Source organism: Dipteris shenzhenensis, chromosome 32 (assembly GCF_047967505.1).
Source record: "Dipteris shenzhenensis isolate YYH24624 ecotype China chromosome 32, Dip_SZ_1.0, whole genome shotgun sequence".
NCBI classification, from domain to species: domain Eukaryota; kingdom Viridiplantae; phylum Streptophyta; class Polypodiopsida; order Gleicheniales; family Dipteridaceae; genus Dipteris; species Dipteris shenzhenensis.
Window position 1 is genome coordinate 21,904,681 of NC_141627.1, and position 25,135 is coordinate 21,929,815.

General features: G+C 43.8%; 1 protein-coding gene across 2 annotated transcripts in view; it reads left to right on the plus strand.

Moving 5' to 3' along the window:
* Nucleotides 1-303: 303 nt before the first annotated feature.
* Nucleotides 304-25,135, plus strand: part of LOC147880460 (uncharacterized) — a 57,035-nt gene continuing 32,203 nt past the window's right edge. For both annotated transcript variants that reach the window (XM_087370863.1, XM_087370864.1), the window contains exons 1-5: nt 304-1,115; nt 1,420-1,515; nt 4,677-4,739; nt 4,864-4,923; nt 21,215-21,318. In XM_087370863.1, the coding sequence (XP_087226989.1) occupies nt 978-1,115; nt 1,420-1,515; nt 4,677-4,739; nt 4,864-4,923; nt 21,215-21,318 (461 nt within the window). In that variant the 5' untranslated portion in view covers nt 304-977. The remainder of the gene's footprint in view (nt 1,116-1,419; nt 1,516-4,676; nt 4,740-4,863; nt 4,924-21,214; nt 21,319-25,135) is intronic.

Below are 25,135 nucleotides of genomic sequence, written 5' to 3' on the forward strand. Positions count from 1 at the left end.
AAGGTGTCGGACCTTATAGGAGTTGCGGGCACATGCTCAGGCTGCCTATCCAGCTCTTGCCGGACCTGGCCTGCCTGTGTAGTCCGATTGTGCACCGGATTGTCTTCCGTTAGGCATCTGGCTGCATTAGCTGCCTAAAATGGTCCATGTGGCCCAGGGTGAGAGAAGCCATGTCAGCCCGTGAATCCAGGGCAAGGATGCTGGCGCGAGGGGCCACGTCAGCCAGTAATAATGATTCGTTAATCATCGTTCTGATCGAAACGCTGTGAAGCACCATGCGAAAGCATTTCCGTATCCATTCCATACACAAATCGTTCCATTTCCTGTCCGCAATCAAACCAACATCTTCATTGTCGACAGGATTCGTCGATTCTTTGTGAGAATCCGCCCCGTCTGGAACTCCATTCTATAGAGATTCGTCCGATTTATCGATCTTCTTGTTGCTTGTGCCAATCCACGCTTCCCGGGCTCGCAAATTTTCTGGTTGAGAATCACCTTCCGTTTCGCGTCTATGTGCCTGGTACACACCTCTTCGGATTCCCACATGGGGCGACGTCATGCCTCGAGTTGGATACACCGGACTTCTGATATTTTTGCGGAGAAAAAGCACGACTAGTGGGAAATTGATTTCCCGAAGGAGGCAGACTTCAGACTTGAGTTTCGTTCGTAGCTGTATGCACGATAATTTTTGGATATACACCTTCAGGCATTTGGACCTTCACGGCCGGACCTGTTTCTGCATTGATTCCTTCTACACGTTTAAGGAAATTCTAGAAACGCGTTTGAGGAAATCCGTTTCTAGAATATCAGTCACAGCAACATTGCCGTGCGTGAGTGCCACCAAACTTTTCACGGCTATAATCTAGAGCAATAGCAGATTCGCTCCTGGTACCGCCGCTGCCTGCAGAAGCGGGCTTGCACGGATATAAAGCCCTATTCTAAAATGGTGTCAGGAAGTTGATGCAGTGACATTCCCAATGGAAATGGAAGAGTTTGTGGCAGTCTTGCAGCCTGCAGAAACAGGGACCAATGCAGCGTCCTTAAACAGAAGGCCTACTCTGCCAGCAAGTTTCTTCAAGTTCCCTGTGCGAGCCAGGATGAAGGCGGTTCAACAGGTTTGTTTCTTGTTGAGAAACCATTTTTTGAGACAATTAAGACTCTTTTCGAGGTTGGCAGAGTTGGTTTTGTGAACAGTTGGATCATTTTGGACCTCTATCGGCGCAAGGATGGAAATTTTATTGGGACGATTTTGAATCTCTCTGTCTTAAAAATCTGTTCCATTGGACAACGCTTTAGCTGTGTTTGAAAACATTTCCAGTATCTTAGGACTTGCATTTAGGTCACATACGTATTTGGAATGGCAAGTTTTTAGTCAAGCAGTGTTAATAACTCTTGTTCTCCTTTCTGCTAGGGGATCAGTATATTAGCTCTTTTGAATACAAGCAAAGCCCTCAAACTAGCTTCAACTCTCACAAGTCAAGGCCTTTGGCGCGAATAATGGACACTGCGAAGATGGTGAGAGTCATTAGTACTTTTAGTTTTGTGGCTCTACTGAAGCTTGTAATTTACCGGGATTTATTGGTTAACAAAGCATCTTCCAGGTTAATGAGCTGATAATATGACCCCCACTTGAAAGTTGCCATAGAAACCATTAATTAAACTATGCTTTTGGCCTTCCAGTATAGCCAATTTTATTGCCACTTCACCTGAATATCATCATCTTGTTTAATCGTGTGATTGATTGAGCACCATTGATGCATGTGTTGGAGGCAGGGAGAAGGACAGGCTATGGGATCACGTTTCACCCATGCCGCCTCAACTTTTATTGCCACTTCACCTGAATATCATCATCTTGTTTAATTGTGTGATTGATTGAGCACCATTGTGAAATGGGTGCAAGAAAGCTAGCTTAGCTATAAGTGTGGTACTTTTGACTGTTATAACGTTTCATGTTAGAGATCAATGACCCCACCTGTGAACCCCTGATTGTGGGGACAAAGGGGCATTAGATCATAGGGGGATTGGGGTGGATCTAGGGGCTGTGTGGAGGGCTGTATGGAAGGACGTCTAGAGCAGGTCTAGGAGGCTGCACATGCACAGCAAAGCAGCAGCCCAAAGGGTCCTGGAGGAGGTCCTTTTATAGGGCAGAAGAGGCAGGCCAGGAGCAGACCTGCTGGTCAACGCACAGGCTGCACAATCCAAGGAAATAGGCAAGGGGTCGGCCCCCTTGCTAGGCCTGGTGCAATGGCTATATAAAGCCCCCCCCACTCCCTCATTTTGGCATCAGCCACTGAAGCCACTGAAGCCTAAAGAGGCAGCGTAGAGCAAGAGGAGTAGGAGAGTTCTCAGCCTTCTAGTATCCAGCCCTTTTCTGGTTTCTTGTGATCATCTTAAGCTTGTGCCTTGTCCACTATTTGGTGGAGGAATACATCTGAGTTTCTTTCTCATATTCTCTCTCATGTATGCTGTCTACACTCTATCATTTGAGTGAGTTCTCTTGCATGTTTTGCATCAATGAGTGTGTGAGATGGAGCTGTTCCGATTCCGCATTGGTTATGAGGTTAGAGTGATTCTATCCTTCATTTCCAGCATGGTACCTCAGCACGGTTCTCAGCTCTAGACGCTCTCACATCGAAGGAAGGAGTTCTTCTTCTTGAAAGCGACTCTGATTCGAATTAGTTTTTCAGATTTCTATTTCATCTACCACATGCTCTATTTGGAGATTCTTTGCTGTGTGAAATTTGCAGCAGACATGTCGAAGTCAAAAGCCTCTTCTGCCACTACTGTTCATACTCCCTCCACTAGTCATGTCCCCTATTATACCATCCCTAACGTTGGAGAGTCTAGGAAGCTGTAGAGAGAGAAAGTGCTGCTGTAGAGAGAGAAGCCTGGCAGAGGAGAGAGAAAGCTTCCACACCACCAAGAGGGCCCGAGAGGGAGGCTGGCTGCACCAAGATGGGGGAGGGAAGAGGGATGCTGCACGAAGGAGGGAGGAGGGACAGACTTGAACGTGGGAATTTGTGTGGAATGAGAGAGGGGAGGCCCTTCTTTTATAGCCCCAGCTCACCATCACCCCAAGATGGCAAGTTTTTGGGGGCTGGGCTGGCCCAATTTGGCATCTTTTTCAGCCCACCAAATGGTGGGCTGATCCCTAAACTTGCCTTGCCACTTGCCCCCTATTGCCATACGGCTGAGCCAACTGGCCCTGCTGCCAACTCAGGCTGCACCCTGCCACGTGGCACCTAAAAACCCAAAAAATACAAACTTGTCAGAATTGAATTCTGACTTCACCAACGGGTACCTAGCAGGGTAGTCCTAGACATTGACCTACTCTAAAGTCATTTTTGAGTTTGATTGACCTCAAATAAGAGGTTTATTTGTTTGTCGTCTTATCTTGTATCTCCATGCCTCTTGGCATGTTTCCTGTCTCACGCCCAAGGCGCTGAGACATTCTTGTGGATGGTTGCTAGGTCGGTCTGCAATCTGTGCATTTAATTGGTCCCAGAAATGGGTATTTCGGTGGGGTGTGATTTTTGATGTCCCTCTTAAGGGAGGGCATCATTCTTGCAGGCCACTAATGCCCATAACCCTAAGCAAGGGGTTCACCTTCAAATGCTAGACCTAACCCCCATGACATAACTGAATAGAAGGAAAAACATTTTCATTCTTTTGCGAAACGTAATATTTTAAAATAAATAGAAATTTAAAAGAAAAATTATCAAGCAAGTTAATATAGCTTGAAGATGAGTGACAATGTGGAAGGCCCTACACCTTCTGGGCTAATCTCCTGGCCCCTCATCCCTGCTACCTTGCAGCGCTCGTCCCTCGGCCTGCTGTAACACACTGATTACTGCTATGTTTTGAGCCCCTTCACATTTCACTTCCCCTGAAACCCATCCTTTCGCATCATGGCTTGCACCTTCAACTTCTTCCTGCCAGTTCCTCTTTCTTGTCTCTGTAATTCCTTTCTTCTCAGCAGTTCTCTTTTCCTTCCCTTTGCAGGTTTTCTGCTTTTGTAACTCTCCCTTCTCCATTTGCTTCATTTCCACCCCTTCATAGCTAGCTCGAGGTCATCCAAAAATGATTATCAGGATTTTATATCCTTATTGTTTCTCAATTCTGAGTTCCTTCTTTTTTTGTTTCCCCCCCCTTTCTTTATTTTTTGGCTTCTAAAACACACAACGATGATTGGGCCAGACAGAAAAATGCGATTTTGCTCCATCATTATTGTTGAGACTGAAATTGGTACTGTGTGGCTGTTCATGATTCTTTACAAGGGCTGATATGATAAAGTATCAATTGCTGCAGCTTCATAGCCCTGTGCCAGAATTGTTGAACACTGAATTTAAATAATCATGCTGGCTTTGGTTGACGATGCCCCATTGAATATGTGGGCATGTGGAATTACATAAAGCTGCCTTTACCACAAGCTTCTGTCTTTATTAGTCCACTTTACAAGGAATTAATCAATTTTGAGCTAGGCAAGGGGAATTGTACGATTTTGAACAAAACATCTCAAGCATTAAGGTGAATTCTTGCATTGATTGTTCTTTCAATCAGGGTATGAATGAATTTTTAAAGGATGATGTACCTGGTTATGCACAGCGTTCAACAACTATGCTCAACGTTGAACGGGGTCTGCAACTTTTCTTACTTGATTGATGTTCATCATACAGATGATATACAATCCTCAACCTATCAAATGTGTTGAAGCTGTATTTCTTGCTCTGTATTTGACAGTAAGATGCTTCACCACTCATTAGTCCTTTCATTTATACCTGTTTTTCCGCACAAATATCTTTCGTCCTTCTATTTTCTAATGTATGTTTGTACAATTTTATAATGCCACGTATTTTTTTGAAGGCAGGAATATTCGATGTGGAGAGAATACCATTGGGTTTTAAAAGTGAACTACGTGGGCAGGTATTTTAGTATATTCAGCTCTTCTGAAGGGCATTTTTTGATTGTCCATTGGGACACCCAATTGGTGCAATTCAATTTACAATCATGCTTTTAGTATACAGTTTTTTCTAGCTCTATAAGTTTGTTGTAAAATCCCTGTGTGTACTTATCACTTGCAAACAATAATTTAGAACATTACAAATTGAACTGTAACTTAAACAGACAAAATTATTAACGCAAGACACAAAGTACCCCTAGAATGAATGGAATCCACACAGCTAGACGATACGTAGTACACAAGATAGAGGGGACAATAGGGGGTCCCCCACTATCAGGAATCATCTACAATTGTTTGGATAGATTGCCTTCTTTAGGTGGGCTCACATGTTGCTTACATGGCGGGGATTCTAGTGTAGTTGACCACCTCAGGGGATCTCTTGCCTTGGCCTCACACATCACAGATTTTTCCGTCCCGTCATCACTCACACCCCCCATCTACTAGGAGATTGACTTTGGCCAGAGCTCGCTCCCACATATGCTGCTTGCCTTTCTACGTTGCTTGCTGATCTTGATGACACACCCGTGCTAGAAGATAGTGCCGCTATGATCACATATTTGATGTTACCCTCCAAACCTTTCCCTACACTACTGGATCCCTTCTCCTAACACCCATTGGATTGTTCTCATACAATAGCTACTATAATGATGAGTGCAAGACGTTATGCCACCAACTCAGATTCGAGATCAAGAACCATCTTCCGACTAAGGCAGAGACTACATGGGAATATTCCCACCTGGTCCTTCCGAAGAGGGATTTCATCCGCCTGGTGCATCGGAGGAAGAGGGACTTTATTCGCCTGTTCCGTCGCAAGAGGGATTCCTTTTTTTTTTTTGGGAGCAGAAAAATAGTTCGTATTATATTATCATAAGGTTGTTACATTTTGATCCTTCACAAAAAAGCCTTTTCAAGAGGCAATGAGCTAATCTGAAAGCATATAATCTGGGACAGCTGCTGCCAAAAGCACTGGAGCAGTAAGACGTAGACCCAGAATCAAGAAAGGCAGTGGCACACTACAAACTTAAATAGCAGTAGACCAAGCTGGAGTAGCAGGAAACCAAGGATCTGGAGTTGGTGTAATAGGAGAACATCCATATCATGGACAGGGAGACATTGAAGCCAGCAGAAAACTGTCCACCAAAGACCCACTGTAGAGATCAGCAGCCTCAACCAACCTTACATCTTAAGTCCATTCACATTGCACTTTTAGCCAAAGGATGACCCCCCCAACACACAAAAAGGCCACATTTTACACGTATTTTAACCTTTTGTAATTTGCCCGTTTGGCGACCAAATTGGACCTTGCTTGAACCACAATTTCACACACGGAAACAACATGCTATGGGGCATTTTTCTAGCCCATTGCACACTATTTAGGCATCCCTAGCACTCATTAATTTGCACCCCCATGTGGGTCCCTTTTTGCACTAATTCACTTATAAATTTCCATCGTGACCTTCGATTGATGATCCGTCTACACCGGCCCATTTCCCTACACATGCTCTTTGAAGAACTGGTCATGGTCTTTATTAAAGATTCTCACATCCTCCAACCTGAGTTATTAAACCACTCCAAGAAGACAGCTTCAGCACTAGTATCAAATCGGTTGAAATGAAAAACATTTCTGGACTACCAAATGAACCAAAGGGGATGTGCTCTGACAATTGCCTAGACAGCCTGTTTCACTTTAGCAGGTTCCCCCAAGAGAATAGACTTCCAGCTTACAGGTTCTCCTAAATGAATCTGAAAGAAAGAAAGTTTAATAATATTAAAGTCTTTGGAAGACCGATGGGTCTTTGAGACTGTGAAAATCCGGATACAACAAGCTGTGGTAGTGGAGCTACTAAACGAGTGTCCATACCAATGCAAAATGCAAAAATGCAGAATGGCAGTACTAAGTTCTAAGTACAACATAGTCATGTCAATGGTCGACTATATATCAGTCTCAGTATCGTCATCAATATCATCATCATCATCGGCAGCAGCAAGATATCAGGATGGATGAGGCAGTGGAGGCATGAAGTCGGCAATAGAGTGCTGTCGGCCACTCATAGGTGCGGTCCTGGCACGTCTCCTGGTCGTAGCTCTGCGTCTGACCAGGGCTACTGTGACCCCCGTCGGTTGGGCTCCGACTCTAAAGAATGAGGGGATGTCCCCAAGTGTGAGCTATCTTCTAAACTCTCTTGGCACTAGGACCGGCTTCAAAAAGGTGAAAAATGTATTCTCTATGCCTAGGGCAATGCTTGCACTGCCCATCTCCTTTGCCAATTCTTCGACCTCTGGTATATCTCCATACAACCTTGTGTAGTATTAACCAGAGGAGCAGCCATTTTGTCTATGTCTTTTGACCAAACCCTTTCAAATCTGGCCAACCACAGGTTCCACCTATTATTGAACACTCTAGAAATTTCATCAATGCCTCCTCTAGGAGTAGGAATGGGCAGTAAATGAGGGGAGCCAATCCAGCTGAATTCTTTGGTATAGCTCAGTGATGTGCCACCCTTCCATTGAATAGCACCCTCCCAAAGAGCTATCCTCCCTTTTATTAAGTCTGCTACTTGATTTGATAGCCTGAATTTTCTTCTAATCTCCAATCATGTTTTCCATCTGAGGTTGTCCCTATGCCATACCTGCCCCCAGCACTGTTTGGAAGCTGGCAGTAATGAAATCACCATCATCAAGTGAGGAGTTCTTATGGATCACAGAGACCCAAATAGAATCCAAGGTCATGAATGCACTTTTCCAGACAGAATCAACGGACGTTTGATTGACTCCAAAATGATTTCCACAACTGACGACCTTTGGCAAAGCAGGGCTCAAGGCAGCAGATAAGATTGGATATCTTCCATTTTTGAGCCCGTAAAAGGATGGACATGAGAAAAGTTTCTGGAAAGAAGATGGACCCAATCAAGCTCAAGATCGAAAATGGTTTTGATAATCCAAGTGGTTGCAACCTTAGCACCAGCCTGTTGAACATCAATGACACCGAAACCTCCCTTTTGCTTAGGTCTTGTACAAAAACTCCATCTGACCTTAGAGATTCTCTTATTGCCTCCCCATAGAAAATATTTGCATGTGCTAATAAACTTATCCAGCCCGGAAGGGTGCCAGCAGGATCAGTAGAAGATGACTATAGGATAAATGTAGTGGTTTAGTACCAACCTTCTTCCTACTAGATTTGCTTGAGAACCTCTCCATCTGTCCAATTTTTTGCTGAATCTTTCCATGACCCAATCCCATCTATCCTTCATGGATATGTTGAAACCCATAGGAATGCCTAACAATTTAAAAGTAGTACCTTTGGGAATCCTTGGCATCTAGTTGATCAAGAACAATCTGCTCCCCACCACTAAGTCCCTTCAAGTGATTGATCAAAGAACCAGATGCTTTGCAGAATGTTTCAAGACAATCTAACACCCCTTGAACATCCTGCTATGTTTTCCTGGGTAGTAATTTAGTATCATCTGCGAATTGCTGATTAACACAGGCTTTTTGAAGGTAGCTAAATGCCTTGTAGCCTGCCTTTCTGAATCTTATCATGTGGGAGCCATCCCAGTGCATCAGTGCAGTAGCAAAAAGTAAAGGTGCTATTGGGTAGCCCCATCTTATAGACCTTCTAATAGGGAACGATTGTCATGTCACCATTAAGACAAACCTTTGTCGAAGCATTAGTCAGCAAGAGCTTGATGTAGGAGACAAAGATTAGACCTAGACCCATGTCCTGAAGGGATTGCAGGAGGAAATCCCATTCACGTTTGTCATAAGCCTTGTCAATGTCAACCTTTATAAAACAAATATCTTTATGAGTGTTTGTCACAGACTCACATCCTTCCCATTAACGTCAAGAACATGTTTGTCTTTAATGAAGCCTTTCTGGTCCTGCAAAATCTAGGCGTCCATTCTTTTTCGTATCCTTAATGCAAGGCTGTTATAATTGCTGTTCAGCCTAGTGAGGGGTCTTCGATTCTTAAGAATAGCCTTTCTTTCATTCAAAGCCTTTGCTAAGTGTTTCTTTGCTTGCTTAGTATGTCTTCCTTTTGTTTTTCATAAAAGTTTTTGTTTACCTTTTTTCTTCTCTTTCATTTTCCCTTTTATTTTCTGTGTAGATTTTTGGTCTTTAGAACAACAAAAAATTCTAAATTTGTATGATTGGACTTATTCTAGTCTTACAAACGTATATTTCTTTCATTCAGACCTTGGACTCCACAAGGATAGATCGCCTTTGTTGAACGGTCTGGAGGCTCCATTGGTCCCGCTCACTATCATGAGTCAACTGTCAAACCAAATCATCAGGAAGGATCTCCTCTAGCTCCATTATACAGGACCTGGTTACTAACCTATGAGCTTTTGGTAAAGCTCAGCTTCCCAAGGTGGACCAAGAAAGGTGAGAGTGGTCTAAATCCATCAATAGGCAATGGTGTAATCCTCAAATCTCATAGTATCCATGGCATCTACAGGCGAAGTGCTCCTCTGACTCAACATCCGGCTTGTCACATAGAGAGTAAAGTCGTCCTTCATGGGGAACGCCCTCTCTCGATAAGCAAGTTGGTGGCTAGAGAACACCCACAGTTGCCAAATCAAAATCTCAAAGTATTTGGGAGATGGATCCACATATAGCCCGGGAATCGATTAGAGCCTCCTGCGGGATTTTCAGTGTAGAGATGAGATCAAGAGTTCTTGATGGAGCCCAACCAAAGGACGATCATTGATTCATTAATTTCTTCCACTTGGATGATGCCGACCAAAGGTTATGAGATGAGGTCAAGACCTAGAAAACACGACACGATAGACCTGTTGGCATGTTGACATACACATGAGGACCAGAGATACTCGTTGACTTGGAGAGACAGACAACAAAAGTGACAGGGGCTATGTGATGAGATATTTCTCGATGCCCACAAAGGAGGAAAGCAAGGCACGGATAGGCTACCTAGGGTGAGCACTAGCAGTGTTTGTATCACCAATTTCATCCCTCACGATGTCATCCTTTACTAGAGTCATTGTCGATTAGATTGTCTTTCATATCCTCCGTCGCCCAGTGCACCTGGCTCCCGAAATAGCATACAGAGGGTTAGAAACATAGGTGGGTAGATGACCTACCAGCTCCTCATGCATCCTTTTGCAGAGACATTGTAGTATATCTCGATACCTGTTCTCTCTCATAAGTGGCCCCACCTTTAGTTGTCTTAATGTATCCGGTTTCATTAGTCTCGTAGAGGTGTCAGTCTTTTGAAGACTACAATAAGCTTCCTTTGTTTGTTTGACTCTCTCTCCCTCTCTCTCAATAAGTAGTGACAAAGGGGTCAAACAAGGCTGCCCCTCTCAGTAGCTCTTTTCGTTCTCTTTATCGATGAATTGGATGATTGGATGAGAATGCACTATAGAGAAGAGTCCAATTGCAGGATATGCACTATTACTACTTATTTCTAGAGATTCTCTACTTCTCGACTTGCAGTACCACCTACACCACCTACCACCACATACATTTTGACCGTAATCCTTCACCTAGATACTTGGCCCGCCTCTATACACTTCTCATATATATCGATTTTATACCACTACTAGAGGACCATATGGCTTTGGTTACTTGCTCACTTCACGCTTTTCCATACGCTATTTGCTACTCGCTCTACTCGCTTTTCTATCGTGATATTGAAACTGCACTATGTTGTGTTTCTAGAGGATGAGTTTGGGAATGTTCTTGGATTCATCTAGGTATATGCTTTTGCCGTATTAGCGGACATGCAAATTTCACCTTGCGAAGTTTTCGTCCAAGTTGCAGCTTGCTGGTATAGTGATAATTCTTTCTATCTTAATTGGTGCGTTGCCCTATCAGCTAGATTTAGATGCTCGTTTGGGAGAGACTAAAATGAAATCGTTTAGACTTCACAAGAGTTATAGCTTGAATGAAGAGATTTTGGACTACTTTTTGATTAGCCTTCTCCTTTAGTGCTAGCCTTCGTCATGGCTGAGTTTGCCCTTCATCTCCAGAGTGCCGACAGAAACTCAGTACGAAGACTTTGTATAAAAGGATGCTCAAGTATGTGTGGGTGTGTGGATTTGTATGTGTGAGAGCATATTTTTATATGATGGTCTACACCTACTGTTGGGCGCTGATAGAGTTTATGGTTTTCAATCTTATGAGTGACTATTGTGAGATTGAAACTGCACTATGTTGTGTTTTTAGAGGATGAGTTTGGGAATGTTCCTAGATTCATCTAGGTATATGCTTCTGCTGTATTAGCGGACATGCAAATTTCACCTTGTGAAGTTTCGTCCAAGTTGCGGCCTACTGGTATAGTGATAATTCTTTCTATCTTAATTGGTGCATTGCCCTATCAGCTAGATTTAGATGCTACTAAAATGAAATCGTTTAGACTTCACAAGCAGTTGTAGCTTGAATGAAGAGATTTTGGACAACTTTTTGATTAGCCTTCTCCTTTAGTGCTAGCCTTCGTCATGGCTGAGTTTGCCCTTCACCTCTGGAGTGCCTACAGAAACTCAGTACGAAGACTTTGTATAAAAGGATGCTCAAGTATGTGTGGGTGTGTGGATTTGTATGTGCGAGAGCATATTTTTATATGATGGTCTACACCACACTATTGGGCGCTAATGACGTTAGTGGTGATGTCATAGTAGCTAGTCCCTGCTATGCGTGATGGAGTTTATGGTTTTCAATCTTATGAGTGACTATCGTGAGATTGAAATTGCACTATGTTGTGTTTTTAGAGGATGAGTTTGGGAATGTTCCTGGATTCATCTAGGTATATACTACTCGCTCTACTCACCCCCCACTGCCTGGGACCACAGTCCCTTGTAATAGCTGGTACGACGATGAGTGCGACTCTCCGCCGTCAGCTTAGTTTTGAGACCAAGCATAACCTTCCGAGGGAATTAGAGATGATGCACGAGTATCGTCGATTGATATGCTAGAAGAAGCATGCTTTTGTCCGTTGTAACTAGGAGGAGCTTCTAAACATCCTCTTTAGTAACAACTCCAAGGACTTCTGGCGGAGATTCCTGGAGCAATTGTTCTCATCACCCCTTGTAGACACACAGGTTTGTTGGTACACCTATGCACACACGCTATATGACATTTCACACCAGCCCACATTTGACCTCTCACACACACCTCGCCCCTGCACACCCTTCATGAAAGGAGGTGTTAAGGATGTTGCGATGAAGCTTCATAATGGCTGAGCGAAAGATGATTAGGGATTGTGCACTTCATTCATTGCATATCGGATTAAAATCCTAGCCCCGATCCTAGCGAAGCTCTTGAATGAAGCTGTTTGCATTGGCTTCCCACGCACCTAGACCCTTAATACCATCTTACCCATTCATAAGGAAGGGGATCCCATAAACCCAGAGAACTACAAGACCATCATAATTGGACATGTCATGTCCAAGATCTATGCATCAGTACTTGACTTTGAGATCAACAGATTCGCAGGTGCACCTTGTGGGATCTACAGGAGATCGAGTCGGAGGAGCATTTTATTTTCAGACGCCTAGTGTACTATGAGATCCGAGGGCGCTACTTATGTCTCTTTAGAGATAGCTCTGGGATGCTATCCCACTTTCTCTTTTTCCCGGACCAGAGATGTCTGGCCTCATGAGATGGTCAGGCAACAAGAGCGCCTACTTAGATTACAAAGATAGGGACGGGGCACCCTAGTAGAGTCTTCTTAGAGCACAATCGCTGAGTTCTTCCACATGGACCACCTAGGCTCTCCTCTCGTGGACCTCTGACACGGACGTGATCCAAAGCCAGAGGCGTGACACACGCGGTAGAGGACAGATGCATAGATTACACTTGGGGACATTCCCTCCATGCTCAGGGTTGGAGCGAACCGACAAGGTTCACCATAGCCCTTGTCAGACGCAATTACCCACAGGGGACGGGGCCTGCAGTTATGATACTAAGACCGGGCCTTGCCTTGTACTCTGATGACATGTGATGGTAGTGAGGATGGAGATGACCATATTGATATTGATATTGACATGATGTTTGTTATCACTAATGTTATTATGATTATGTGACATTTTAGTTTGTATGGGTGTTGATGCTCGTTTAGTAGCTCCACCCTCTCAGCTTGTTTTGTATCAGGTTTCTCACAGTCTCATAGACCCATTGGTCTTCCGAAGACTTTAATAAACTTTCTTTCTTTCTTTCTTTCCCTCTTCCTCCCTCCTGCTCTCTTTTTTACAATGCCAAGGGGAGAATATTGATTCTAGGAGACATGAATGCACGCATTGGGGACACCCAGTTTCAGTCACTTTCAGGGCATGAATATGACAAAGACAAAGAAATTGAGATAGACCCCAAGTGGCACAGACACTCGGAGGACAAGGAAGTAAATGCACATGGAGAGGCATTGACAAGCCTAGTGAATGGGCTTCATATGATTGTGCTGAATGGATCAGACCTCTTTCCACATACAAGAGTTCCCACATGCTTTCCAGCTAGTGGAGGATCAAGTGTGGTAGACTATGCTTTAATTTCACTTGATGCAGTAAATTTGGTACATGATTATATAATTGGCCCAAACACCAGCTGGCCGACCAGCTAGGTCTGGCCTATAAAAGGCTTCTGCCCCCACACTTTCTTTGACAGGACAGGACCTGCAGCTGCTCCTCATCTCCTCCATCTTTTGCTGCAGGCCCGCCTGCTCCATCTACCTCTCCTCTTCAGATCTGCCTTCACTGCTGCCTCCACTTCTGCCTTCTCTGCTGCCTCCTCTTCTGCCTCTCCCAACTTCTGCTCCAGATCTGTCCCATCCTGTTCCAGATCTGTCCCCTTCTGCTCCTCTACTCCAGATCAGCTCCTTCTGCTCCAGATCTGTCCCATCCTACTCCAGATCTGCCCCCTTCTGCTCCTCTACTCCAGATCAGCTCCTTCTGCTCGAGATCTGTCCCATCCTACTCCAGATCTGTCCCCTTCTGCTCCTCTGCTCCAGATCAGCTCCTTCTGCCCCAGATCAGCTCCTTTTCTTCATCATGTTGCTATTCCAGATAGCCTGAAGGTTCCTTCCTCAGAGCATGCTGGTTTTCAGCCATTTCCTAGGGCAGCTCCAGCCCTTCATCATCCTCGTCATCATTGAGCTACACGGAGGACTGCGTTACGCTCCCTCTGCTGCTATCTTTTCTACTGTCTCTCTACATGGAATCATCTTTCTGATTCACCTCAGCCACGGTCCTTCAGACACGACGGCTTGAGGTTCTTGTATTCAATTTTTCATATTACCGACAGGCACTATGTTTTCTGAGTTCCGTTCTTCAGTTGTGTCTGAGTATTGTCTACTTTTTGATCGCTCCACTGCAAACCCTATAGTTTCTCTATATGGTATCAGAGCCATGGTGATCTAAAGACCCCAGATCTCTGGTGATCTAAAGATTCTGCTTCTTCATGGAGACCATAGGTACGGGGAGCATCACTCCTATGAACATATCTTTTTCCTCTTCATTCCGCTGCGCACTAAGGGAGAGAACTCCATCTTCTACTCCCATCCCTCCCTCCCTTTCAGAACACCATCTTCTACTCCCATCCCTCCTCCCTTTCAGAACACCATCTTCTACTCCCATCCCTACCTCCCTTTCTGAACTCCATCTTCTACTACCATCCCTCCCTCCCTTTTCGGTTTCTGGCTTGACACTCCCCATTCCTTCGAAAGAGGGGGTCATGATCCTTCACCTCTACCTCCATCGGCATCGACTTCCAGGATCTACAAGTTCTCCCTAGGCGGGACCCTTTCTGTTCACATGTGTCTAGATGACTGTTGTTTCGAATCTTCTACCTGCATGGAGGCGGGGATAGACTCCTCTCTCCCGAGGTCCAAGATCGGACACACACTGGCTCACTGTTCAGCTCCGATCTCTTTGGATTATCAGTACTGCTACAACAAATTTGTTCTTTACCTTTGCTCTTTCCTCCACCTTTCGGCGGTGAGAGGGGGTGGCTTATTCTCTCAAGCTTCACAGTGTTCTTATTTCTATATGGTATCATACGTGTAACTCCGACACTTGAGGAAGTGAACAATTCCCTTGCAAGCGCACTCCTCTTGTGATCTCCTTTTGGGCATTTCACAGGGATAGCCAACACCACCATCGACATCCCTACACGAAGCTCAAAGCACACACTGTTTGCCCCTCCAAATTGGCAATTGAGAGGGGGTATTCAGCAACTAAGCAATCCCCAATTTATGGGGCAATCTAACAGCTCACAGGCCAGCCATCTCAGCCAACTAAGTGGCCAGAAAGACCAACTGGTCTGGCCGACCAGAACTGGCCGACCAGTTGGCCAACCAGCTGGCAGGCCCACCGACCAGCTGGCCGACCAGCTGGCAGACCTACCGACCAGCTGGCCGACTAGCTAGGTCTGGCCTATAAAAGGCTTCTGCCCCCACACTTTCTTTGACAGGACAGGACCTGCAGCTGCTCCTCATCTCCTCCATCTTTTGCTGCAGGCCCGCCTGCTCCATCTACCTCTCCTCTTCAGATCTGCCTTCACTGTTGCCTCCTCTGCTGCCTCCTCTGCTGCCTCCTCTTCTGCCTCTCCCAACTTCTGCTCCAGATCTGTCCCATCCTGCTCCAGATCTGTCCCCTTCTACTCCTCTACTCCAGATCAGCTCCTTCTGCTCCAGATCTGTCCCATCCTACTCCAGATCTGTCCCCTTCTGCTCCTCTACTCCAGATCAGCTCCTTCTGCTCGAGATCTGTCCCATCCTACTCCAGATCTGTCCCCTTTTGCTCCTCTGCTCCAGATCAGCTCCTTCTGCCCTAGATCAGCTCCTTTTCTTCATCATGTTGCTATTCCAGATAGCCTGAAGGTTCCTTCCTCAGAGCATGCTGGTTTTCAGCCATTTCCTAGGGCAGCTCCAGCCCTTCATCATCCTCGTCATCATTGAGCTACACGGAGGACTGTGTTACGCTCCCTCTGCTGCTATCTTTTCTACTGTCTCTCTACATGGAATCATCTTTCTGATTCACCTCAGCCACGGTCCTTCAGACACGACGGCTTGAGGTTCTTGTATTCAATTTTTCATATTACCGACAGGCACTATGTTTTCTGAGTTCCGTTCTTCAGTTGTGTCTGAGTATTGTCTACTTTTTGATCGCTCCATTGCAAACCCTACAGTTTCTCTATACATACCCCATTTGGCAGGAACTCCAGTCCATGCAGCAAAGAATTGGTCTTTTCATATGGACATAGACAAGAGGGAGAAGTATGCGGACACTACGGATGCTCTTATTAAGGAGGTTTGTAGGCTGAACTGGAGCGAGATGAAAGAGACTTTACTCTCAGCTGCACATACAGTCATGGGTCAAAAAAAGATCAAGAGAGTATGCACGAAGGGCTTACCACAAAACAAATGGTTTGATGATGAATGCATAAAAGCCAGGCTGAAAATTAAACAGATGCCAAATGACATGCAACGTAAAGAGGCTGAAAAACACTTCCATGCACTCACTCGGAGAAAAAAGAGGAAATATCAGCTAGACAAAGAGTGGAAAGATGCCATTGAGTTTGCTAAGAACCCGAGAGGAACGTGGAGGCAAACTAAAGGGAGATCAAAAGAAATCATGGGAGATTTCACAGATGAAGAAATGCTCCAATATGCCAAGCAACTCTACACCCACCCACATGCCTTACCTATGTCCACAGACATAGCTCACTACAATGGCCCACATATTTTCTCTGTGGACGATGTGAATGAGGGCCTGAAGAAAATGGCCAATGGAAAAGCAGATGACACATTTCATATAAAGGCTGAGCTACTAAAATGGGCAGGTGACTACACACGAGTTTACCTAGTTTCTTTGCTTAATGATGCAATTGCTAATGGTTTCCCCTCAGAGTGGCAAGAAAATTGGGTGAAACCAATATATAAAGGTGGGGATCGTAACCAGCTTTCCAACTATAGAACCATTATGGTGGGATCCACCATGGCCAAGCTCTTTAGCACAATCGTTGAGATAGAACTTAGTCTATGGGCAGAACTGAATGGAAAGAGGGCCATTGGACAAGCTGGTTTTCGAAGAAACCATAGCACTGTGGATCACTTGGTCACATTACGGGTTCTAATGGAAGAGAGCCGGCTACAAGGAAAGCCTCTCTATTGCTGCTTCATAGATTTTAAGAAGCCATTTGACACAGTGCCTAGAAACAATTTGTGGGAAAGAATGGGCTACTTAAGAGTGCCAAATCACTTGAAAATAGCAGTCTTCAGATTATATGAGAGAGTAACTTGCCAACTCAAAGGTAGAAACGGATTGTCAACTACATTCCATAGTAATATGGGGGTTAAACAGGGTTGCCCTCTGTTACCAACATTATTTGGACTATGTATTGACAGATTGGAGGAGTTGGTCAAAGAAATGATGCAAGAGCAGCAACTAGAGAGCCCCCAAATCTGTGCATGCACCGTACTACTGTTGTTATATGCAGATGATGTTGTCTTTTTCTCATACACAGCAGAAAATATGCAGCGGATGATGCACATTCTACACAAGTTTTGTGCAGAGAGCGGCCTCATGGTAAATGTCACCAAAACTAAAATGATGATAGTAAAAACAAAGCAGCCTGCAAACACCCAAAGTATTATGTACAATGAGCAGGAAATCGAGAGAGTAAACACATTCAAATACCTGGGAATAGATGTGCCAGCAAATTATAGATGGAATGATTGTGTCCACAGAAGGATTGATGCCGGGTGGGGAAAATATTATCATTTTGAAAATGATTGCAGAAATAGTGACACTAAGAGATGGAGCATTAGACGGATTTTATTTGATGCTTATGTGGTGCAAACAGTCCTATATGTAGTAGAAGTATGGGGAGGTACCATCTCAGCATCAAAATGGAATGATATTGAAAAAATACAGAAATCATTTCTAAGACGGCATCTGGGAGTTAAAATTACTACACCATACTCAATCATGCTTATTGAGACTGGTACAAGGCCCATTGAACTAAGAGCACTACGAAGGGTTTTCAAATACATAAAGAAGGTCAAGTCCATGGCGCAGAGATTACCAATGAAAGCATGGGAAGCAAGTAAAAGGCTTCAAAAGACAAACAAAAGCAAGACGCTATCATCTGGTTGGTGGCAAGACATTCAGAGATGGTTCCAAAGATGGAGAGTAACATCCTACCTGGAGATGTCATCCGGGGAAATGGATGAGAAGGCATTTCATAAAGCTTTGTTGGGAATATTGCAGCAAAAATGGCAATCAGCTGAAAAAAGGGCTAAGTATGAGTACTATTGTACGCATGTCAATCCCATTTATTGGGACACCTACTCCAAGGAGGAAGAAAATGCACAAAAATACATAACTATGCCCATACCTGCAAATGCAAGGAGAAGCATTGCACTCATCCGCACCCGATCACACACTCTGGCGATAGAGAAAGGTGCTTGGGGAGATGTCTCAAGGGAACAAAGATTTTGCAAGCTGTGTGACCAAGAACAAGTAGAGACAGAAGCACATGTCCTCCTTACATGCACACGGTATGCCTGCATAAGGAGGGACTTTAACAATATTACAGAGGAACACGACACCCTAGCAAGCTTGCTCTCACATAGCCATATAGCCACTCTGGGTAACTATATTGCCAAGGTTCTTAAATATCGTGAATGTTGTATTACTCAATGTATTTCAAAATAATTGTTCTCCCCCCCTTCCATAAAAGGAAGGAGACACTTGTATCGTGACTTTTATGGGTCCCATGGGTCGGTATTTCGGCCCTTAGAGGACGGTAATACATTCTTCTTCTTCTTCTTCCTCTCTTTTTTACAGAGTATATTTGAGTTTTGTAATACAAATAACCTAACTTAGAGGTCCACCCCTATACATTAATACCTAATTGACTTTGCAAGGGAAATTGAATCATGTGTTAGCAACACACAAGTACACACCCACAATTATAAATAAATGAGGCATGTAATCATCATGCTTTCAAAAGAAACGAATTAATAAACCATGTGGATACATTTCCTGAGATGTGATTCTACGAAGGCTTGTGAAATTTTCACATAGCGTTACGTAGTGTAAAGCCAACTGAAGCCATCTTTGCCCTCCTTTACAATTCTCTCGCTTTATGATATATGCTATCCGTTTTGCAGTTGTCGAACGTTTTCTTGGGCTTGTCCGTGTTGGCATCCTGGGTGACCTGCTGTCAATGTGCACTTAACTGCATTAGACTGCTTGCTGAAATCTATCTTTGCTTTTCCAATTTAATTGCTGTTAGAGTGGCCAAATCTATGTTTTGATGCTATAGATGTGTAGTTGATGTCGACCTACTCTCAATGGCATAAGTGGCCTTGGATTTTGACTCTGGGTGAAAAGCTATCACCATTTGAAATTTACTCAGGAATAGCCTTTGGATTCTAAGGACTATTTGTGAATGAGATTAGTCCTTATGGAATATTCTATGTGATGATGTGGCAAGTAGGCCTTGGTTGCCTTATACTAACCAAAATAAGATTTAATTAGCTCTCAATTGACGTGACCATAGTTACCTTAAATGAGGGTTAATGTAACTAGGGTTATATGATGATGTGGAAAGCTAGATGATGTGGCAATGTTGCCACTTATGTGCTGACATGGCACTCAAGGGCTATTGATGACATGGCTAGATAACTATCCTATCTAGCCATGCATCATTGTGTGGCTCTTGTGATGTGGCCCCTTATAGTGTCACATGTCTCATCTCCTTCCTGCTGTTGGTTGTTGTGATGGAGGTCAGTGCATGGAGTTGACTTGCCATCTCATTGCATGGAGCTCATTGAGTGGTCTCTCTTGAGCTCATGGAAGGGATGAAAGCCTGCCCTAACTCAGCCTAGTCCTCAACCATATATATGCCTATGATCTATGAATAGAATCACTTTCTTGGGAGCAACTCTTGTGTCGGTCTCTCTCCTCTTTCTCTTCCTCTCAACATGGTATCAGAGCCTGGCTATGCTCTAGCGTGACTGTGAGGAGAAAGCGATATGTTTTTTGTCAATCTGACAATACGATCATTCGCAGAACGTTATTTCTGATCGTTTCGACTACTTGATCGCTAGGTTTTGAGTTGATATGCAAAAGTTATCAAAGATGCATTGCAAATAAGCGTTGCCTCTAGGGATCTATTGCTCTATGTTTTCTTGCTTTTTTGGTTGTTGTTTGCAGATCAACAGGCGCATATGACATGCTGTCTGTTGCACAGTGGCCACTATCTGAAGTGTCATGCTGTAGTGACTTGCCTTTGAGTCTTGTGTAGATCTATCATTGTGGTTGTTTGTCACTAGAGCCTTGTCAAGGGGCTAGGGCTCCTTTGAGCCTTACATTTGGCATATGGGCTTCAAAGCCCTTCAACTGAGAGAACTTTTCTGCCTTAGCACATCTTTTTCTGGCTTGAGGTTGAGGCTTCACAAGTTTACTCTTGCTTAGCTGCTAGTTGACTTGTAGCGGGCTTTGCTGCGCTCAGCATTGGCTTTGGTTTCAATATGTGCATGCTTTGGTTGTGAGGATGTGCAAGTGCATTGAGTGCTGCTTGCGTGTTCTATGTTTGCTGTGGCTTGTGTCATCTCATGTGCTGTATTTTATCTTTCATCATGTTTTCTGCTGCTGTGCATGCTTTATTGCTTTGCTTGTTTGCCGGCTTTGTGAGTTGTGCAGTGAGCTTGTTACTATGTGTGGAGTGCTTTGTGTTGTCAGTGTACCTTGCGACATTTGTGTTGCATGTCTGTTTGTGTGTGTCTCGTCAATACTTTACCATGCCTCATAGCATCTATTCTTGTCACAAGCATAAATTCCCCTTCAGGCTCCCAAGGAAATATTTGGGAATGGTCAAACATCAAGATTGGCATTTTCTTAATGCGGATGCTGTCTGATGATGGGTTTGTAATGGCTTTAAATTTAGAGACACTCAGTGGAGGAAATTCTTGCCTTACCAAACTTAGAGACACTCAGTAGAGGAAATTCTTGCCTTACCGTATTCTTTCAGTTTGTATAGGTTTGTGTTTACAAGCATTCACAAAGTGGCTTTGCTTATACTGGTAATTGAAAGTCTGTAGTGATGGCAGATGCTATGAGGCATTCTGCTTCAAGTAGGGCTCATCAAAGTACAATATTCTTGCTCCTCTCAATACATCAAAATCATTGATAAGTCTGTAATTTGCATCCCTTTTTTTGGTTTGAATTTGTACACACGTCAGTCGCACATTTTACTTGATATAAGTTCATTTAAATAACTGTTTTGTGAAGCAGGTGCATCATCACATAGTTCTTCTAGTGAGGCATAATGGAAAATATGGTGCGTTTGGCATAAGCCGGCAACCTGATCTCATGAACAAAGAACTTGAATTTGAAAGGTGAGTATTTTTGTCTTCATTGATGCTAGAAAAAGAATTCATTGTTGCCACATTCTGCCTTACTGCTCCATTTACTTTTGCAAGATTCTACAAGGAATTAAGTTTTGACATGGTATTGTTGACCCTTAATTTGAAGTCTCTTACGTAATCTCTGTCCTTGAATCCTGTCTAGTAACACTGTAACATTGTAATGCAAACCCCATGCAATGTTTAATTTTATACTCACTGTGGACTCCTCCATTTTCACAATTCTGTCAATTCAGTCAGCTGCATTCTGGTACACTGATCTGATTGGCTCTTACAATTGGTGCCTAACTGATACAAGGTTTGTGGTTATCAAATCTACCTCCAAATGTCATCTAACACATATATCTAAATCCAACTGACTCAAGTTGTTATGTGGACTTCAAAAATTTCAAACCATTCGGCTGTTTTTTCTTGTTAATTGTTGCTCGAAGATGAGCAAACTCGTTGGGTCACAGCATTAAGGCTGTGGCAATTTTGGATTCTGAGCCAAGAGGGCTCATTCTTCTTGGATGCTCCTTCCTTTACCTCTTCCAAACCTTCCTCTCTATGCTGTCTGCCAACCTTCAGCTTTTCCAGCTCACCTCTAGCTCTTCAGGTCGAAATTCCATCAATTTATCTGAACTTTCTCAATGATGGGATTTGTTGTACCACCACCCTTCTAAACCTTCCTCGCTATGCTGTCTGCCACCATTTTCGCCGCTTTTCCAACTCACCTCTAGCTGTTCAGATCGAAACGCCATCAGTTTATCTGAGCTTTCTCAATGATGTCATTTGTTGTAGTGATAGAATTCCATTAATGTGGACTCTTATTATTTGGAGAGAAATCCCAACAGGAAACAGCTGCAAAACATTCTGAACATGTGAAACAGAAGATGCAGACCTTTTTTTTTTTTTGCTACCAAGCATTAACCTTATGCAGGAGAAATCTAGCACCCACTAGCAAACAAGCTGGCCATACTTGAAGGAGTTGCTGGACCAGTGTTGAAGTTTTTAGGCGTGATGCACATTATAGCAAGTCTTGTTAAGCAATTGCATGACCCTAGAAAAGATATCCATTCCATGGTCCAACCTGTACTCCAGAAATAACTATTACTAAAGGAGATGCGTTAAATCCATTTGAAAGCGTGAAGATAAGGACAGGCATAGAGATGCCTTGAACATATTCCTCTATAATTGGAAGCACCTTCATCATTTAAGGAATACTCCACCAAAGTTACAAGTTATTGAAGCTATCTTTGGGTAGCAATACCTATAAGTGGTAGATGAACTTAAAAGATGATGAGAAGATTCTTGAGACTTGGAAAGCCTTTGGAGAAATCTTTTGAAAATGTTGCCTCTAGCTTGTGATAGCATCCTTATGGGTACACTCCCCTTGAATCAATATGTAGTGACTGAAGACACGGACTGGGGTGCCAGTAGGCTAATTTTATCCTACACAAACCATCCTTCAGGCAATGACCTGAACAAGGCTTAGGGACCAAAGAAGAGACACGTCTGACAGATTGAGTGCACAAGGTATCTGACCGGGCTCAACATGGGTGAGCTATGCCCATTTAAATATGACAACTGATTAAGAGGGTATGGCGACTGATTAAGAGGTGCATAGGCAATGTGAGTGACAGAATTTCTGGACAGCATGTAATCTGGAATCAGCAGAGTGGAGATGGCTGGGCCATCGACTTGTCCTACATGCATGTGAATGTGGGACACCTGGTTCAGTGCTTCCCAAGCCCTCTTCCTGCAAGGTTTCTTGGTGCTTCCCAGGGGTTAACCTTGATTTCATAGAATTGCCTTTAGAAATTGCGCCTTTTAGTGCTCCTTTGGAATGAACTATTCACCAAATTGTAGCATTACTCCATTCACTAAAAATAGTAATGGGGGAAATTTAGAGTGCAATTGAGCTCTGATTTAGCCCCCCAGCTATGAGCATTTCCAATGCCTCATCATTTGCTCCTAAGGAAGACTTCCGGGAAGTTTATCCATTGGTCATTGGCTAAAATAGCATGTTGACAACCCTTTCCTGTCAGTCATCTGGTACTCAAGCATTCCTGGCCAAATTGATTTCTTCTTTAAAGGGTGGATTTGTCTGCCTTCCATTATCACTCCTGCATCTTTTCTGCCAAAAGTATACTCTGGATCTTAGTCTTTATCAATTCGGTGGACTAAACTACATATTGCATCAAATTTGGTCAAATTCGAAGTTCTTAAAAATTGGTGCAAGACTCAGAGATGCAAAAGCTATCAAAACGGGTCAAGTTTAGATAGTTTTTACCCATCATATAAAAGCGTGACCTAGCAGTAACACACACAGTGCACATATATGTATCACTGAATGTGCAAAACTTTGCACGGTCTGGGTGAGGTTGTCCATAAGTGGACCTATAACCTTGAGCCTTGCCACCTTATGAATTGTGTTGTTTTTTATCCGGATACGTGGTATACATTCCAAAACCCTTAGCCATATGAGGTTAGGCTATCTAGTGGCCTTCTGTGTTTTGGGCTTGGAGAGACATGTAGGCAGGGGTTTGTACTAGTGGTACCTGGCAATCTTCTTTATTGCAACTGAGGTCTTGGGTCAATATGTTTGAGCCTGCCTTCACTAGAATAGGTCATCTAACCTTGATGGCTTCTAGGTGGGGTCTTGGGTCGCTATGTTTGAGCGTGCCTTCACTAGAATAGGTCACCTAACCTTGATGGCTTCTAGGTGGGGTCTTTGTTAACCTGCTTCAAAGATTATGGTTTTTTTATTGGGCCGTCATTAACCAACATAGAGACTTCATCCCATAGTCATAACAAGGGTGGACATTGAGTCACGATCCCATACACATATATGTAATTTAATAAGGAAAAATACTTGAATTAAAAAAAAAAAAATAAAAGTCAGCCCCCCTCCCCCTTCCTTCTGTTTTCCTTGTACACCCACGCCAATAGTTCCTTTTCCCACCGCTAGAATCTTCTATTGATCCCATTCCCCTTGCTTTCCCTCTGTATTTCTAGGTGGTTCCCTCATCAAGGCCGCACCTTTCCTTTATACTTATTCTCAGCCCTCTGAGGGCTCTTACTTCCTTTAGGACTTCAATCCTGTCTTCCTTCCCTTTCTTTTGTGGTTTTGATTCTTCTTTTTCTCCTACTTTCCGCTACCTCTCCCCCCCCACCCTTGCTTTTATTTTCATCTTCCATCTTCCTTTTTTGGAGGGGAGTTTTCAGGGTCTGAACATGCCTTGGAATCATTCACCTCAAAGGGATTCATTCGTCATGCGACGACCATTGGTCGTGGAAGGACTACCGCTCTTGATGTCAGTCCATGAGGGACTACCCCTCTTGACATCCATGGAGACTTTTCAACGCTGTATAAAGATAGCTTGTGCTAGCATCTCATTGGGAGATACATGGGCACATGAGACATCATCTTGTCAAGGGAATAGGTGCCTGCTCAGAGAGGGTCTGCTCCATTTTAGAGCGCTACTCTTAGCCTCAGGCAATTAGATCAATCGACACAAGCTAGTTGGATTTCCCATAGAAGAGCTCTCTTGCTTGGGGAGAACACTTGGGTTTTCGATGGCTCCATTGAGACCAGATGGCAAGTATTTGGACACCAAGGGATAGGCTTTTCAACAGAGCTACAAGTGGTATTGGCCCCAGTGAGTGCTCATTGTAAGCTAAGCTCTCGTCAAAGGTCTGAGACTTTTTGGACAGACGATGGATCCATGTCACTCTACTGAAGTCAGAAAGTATACCGACTCTGAGAGAGGTATCGTAGGCATGGGCCCACAAAGATCTGAGTGAACCA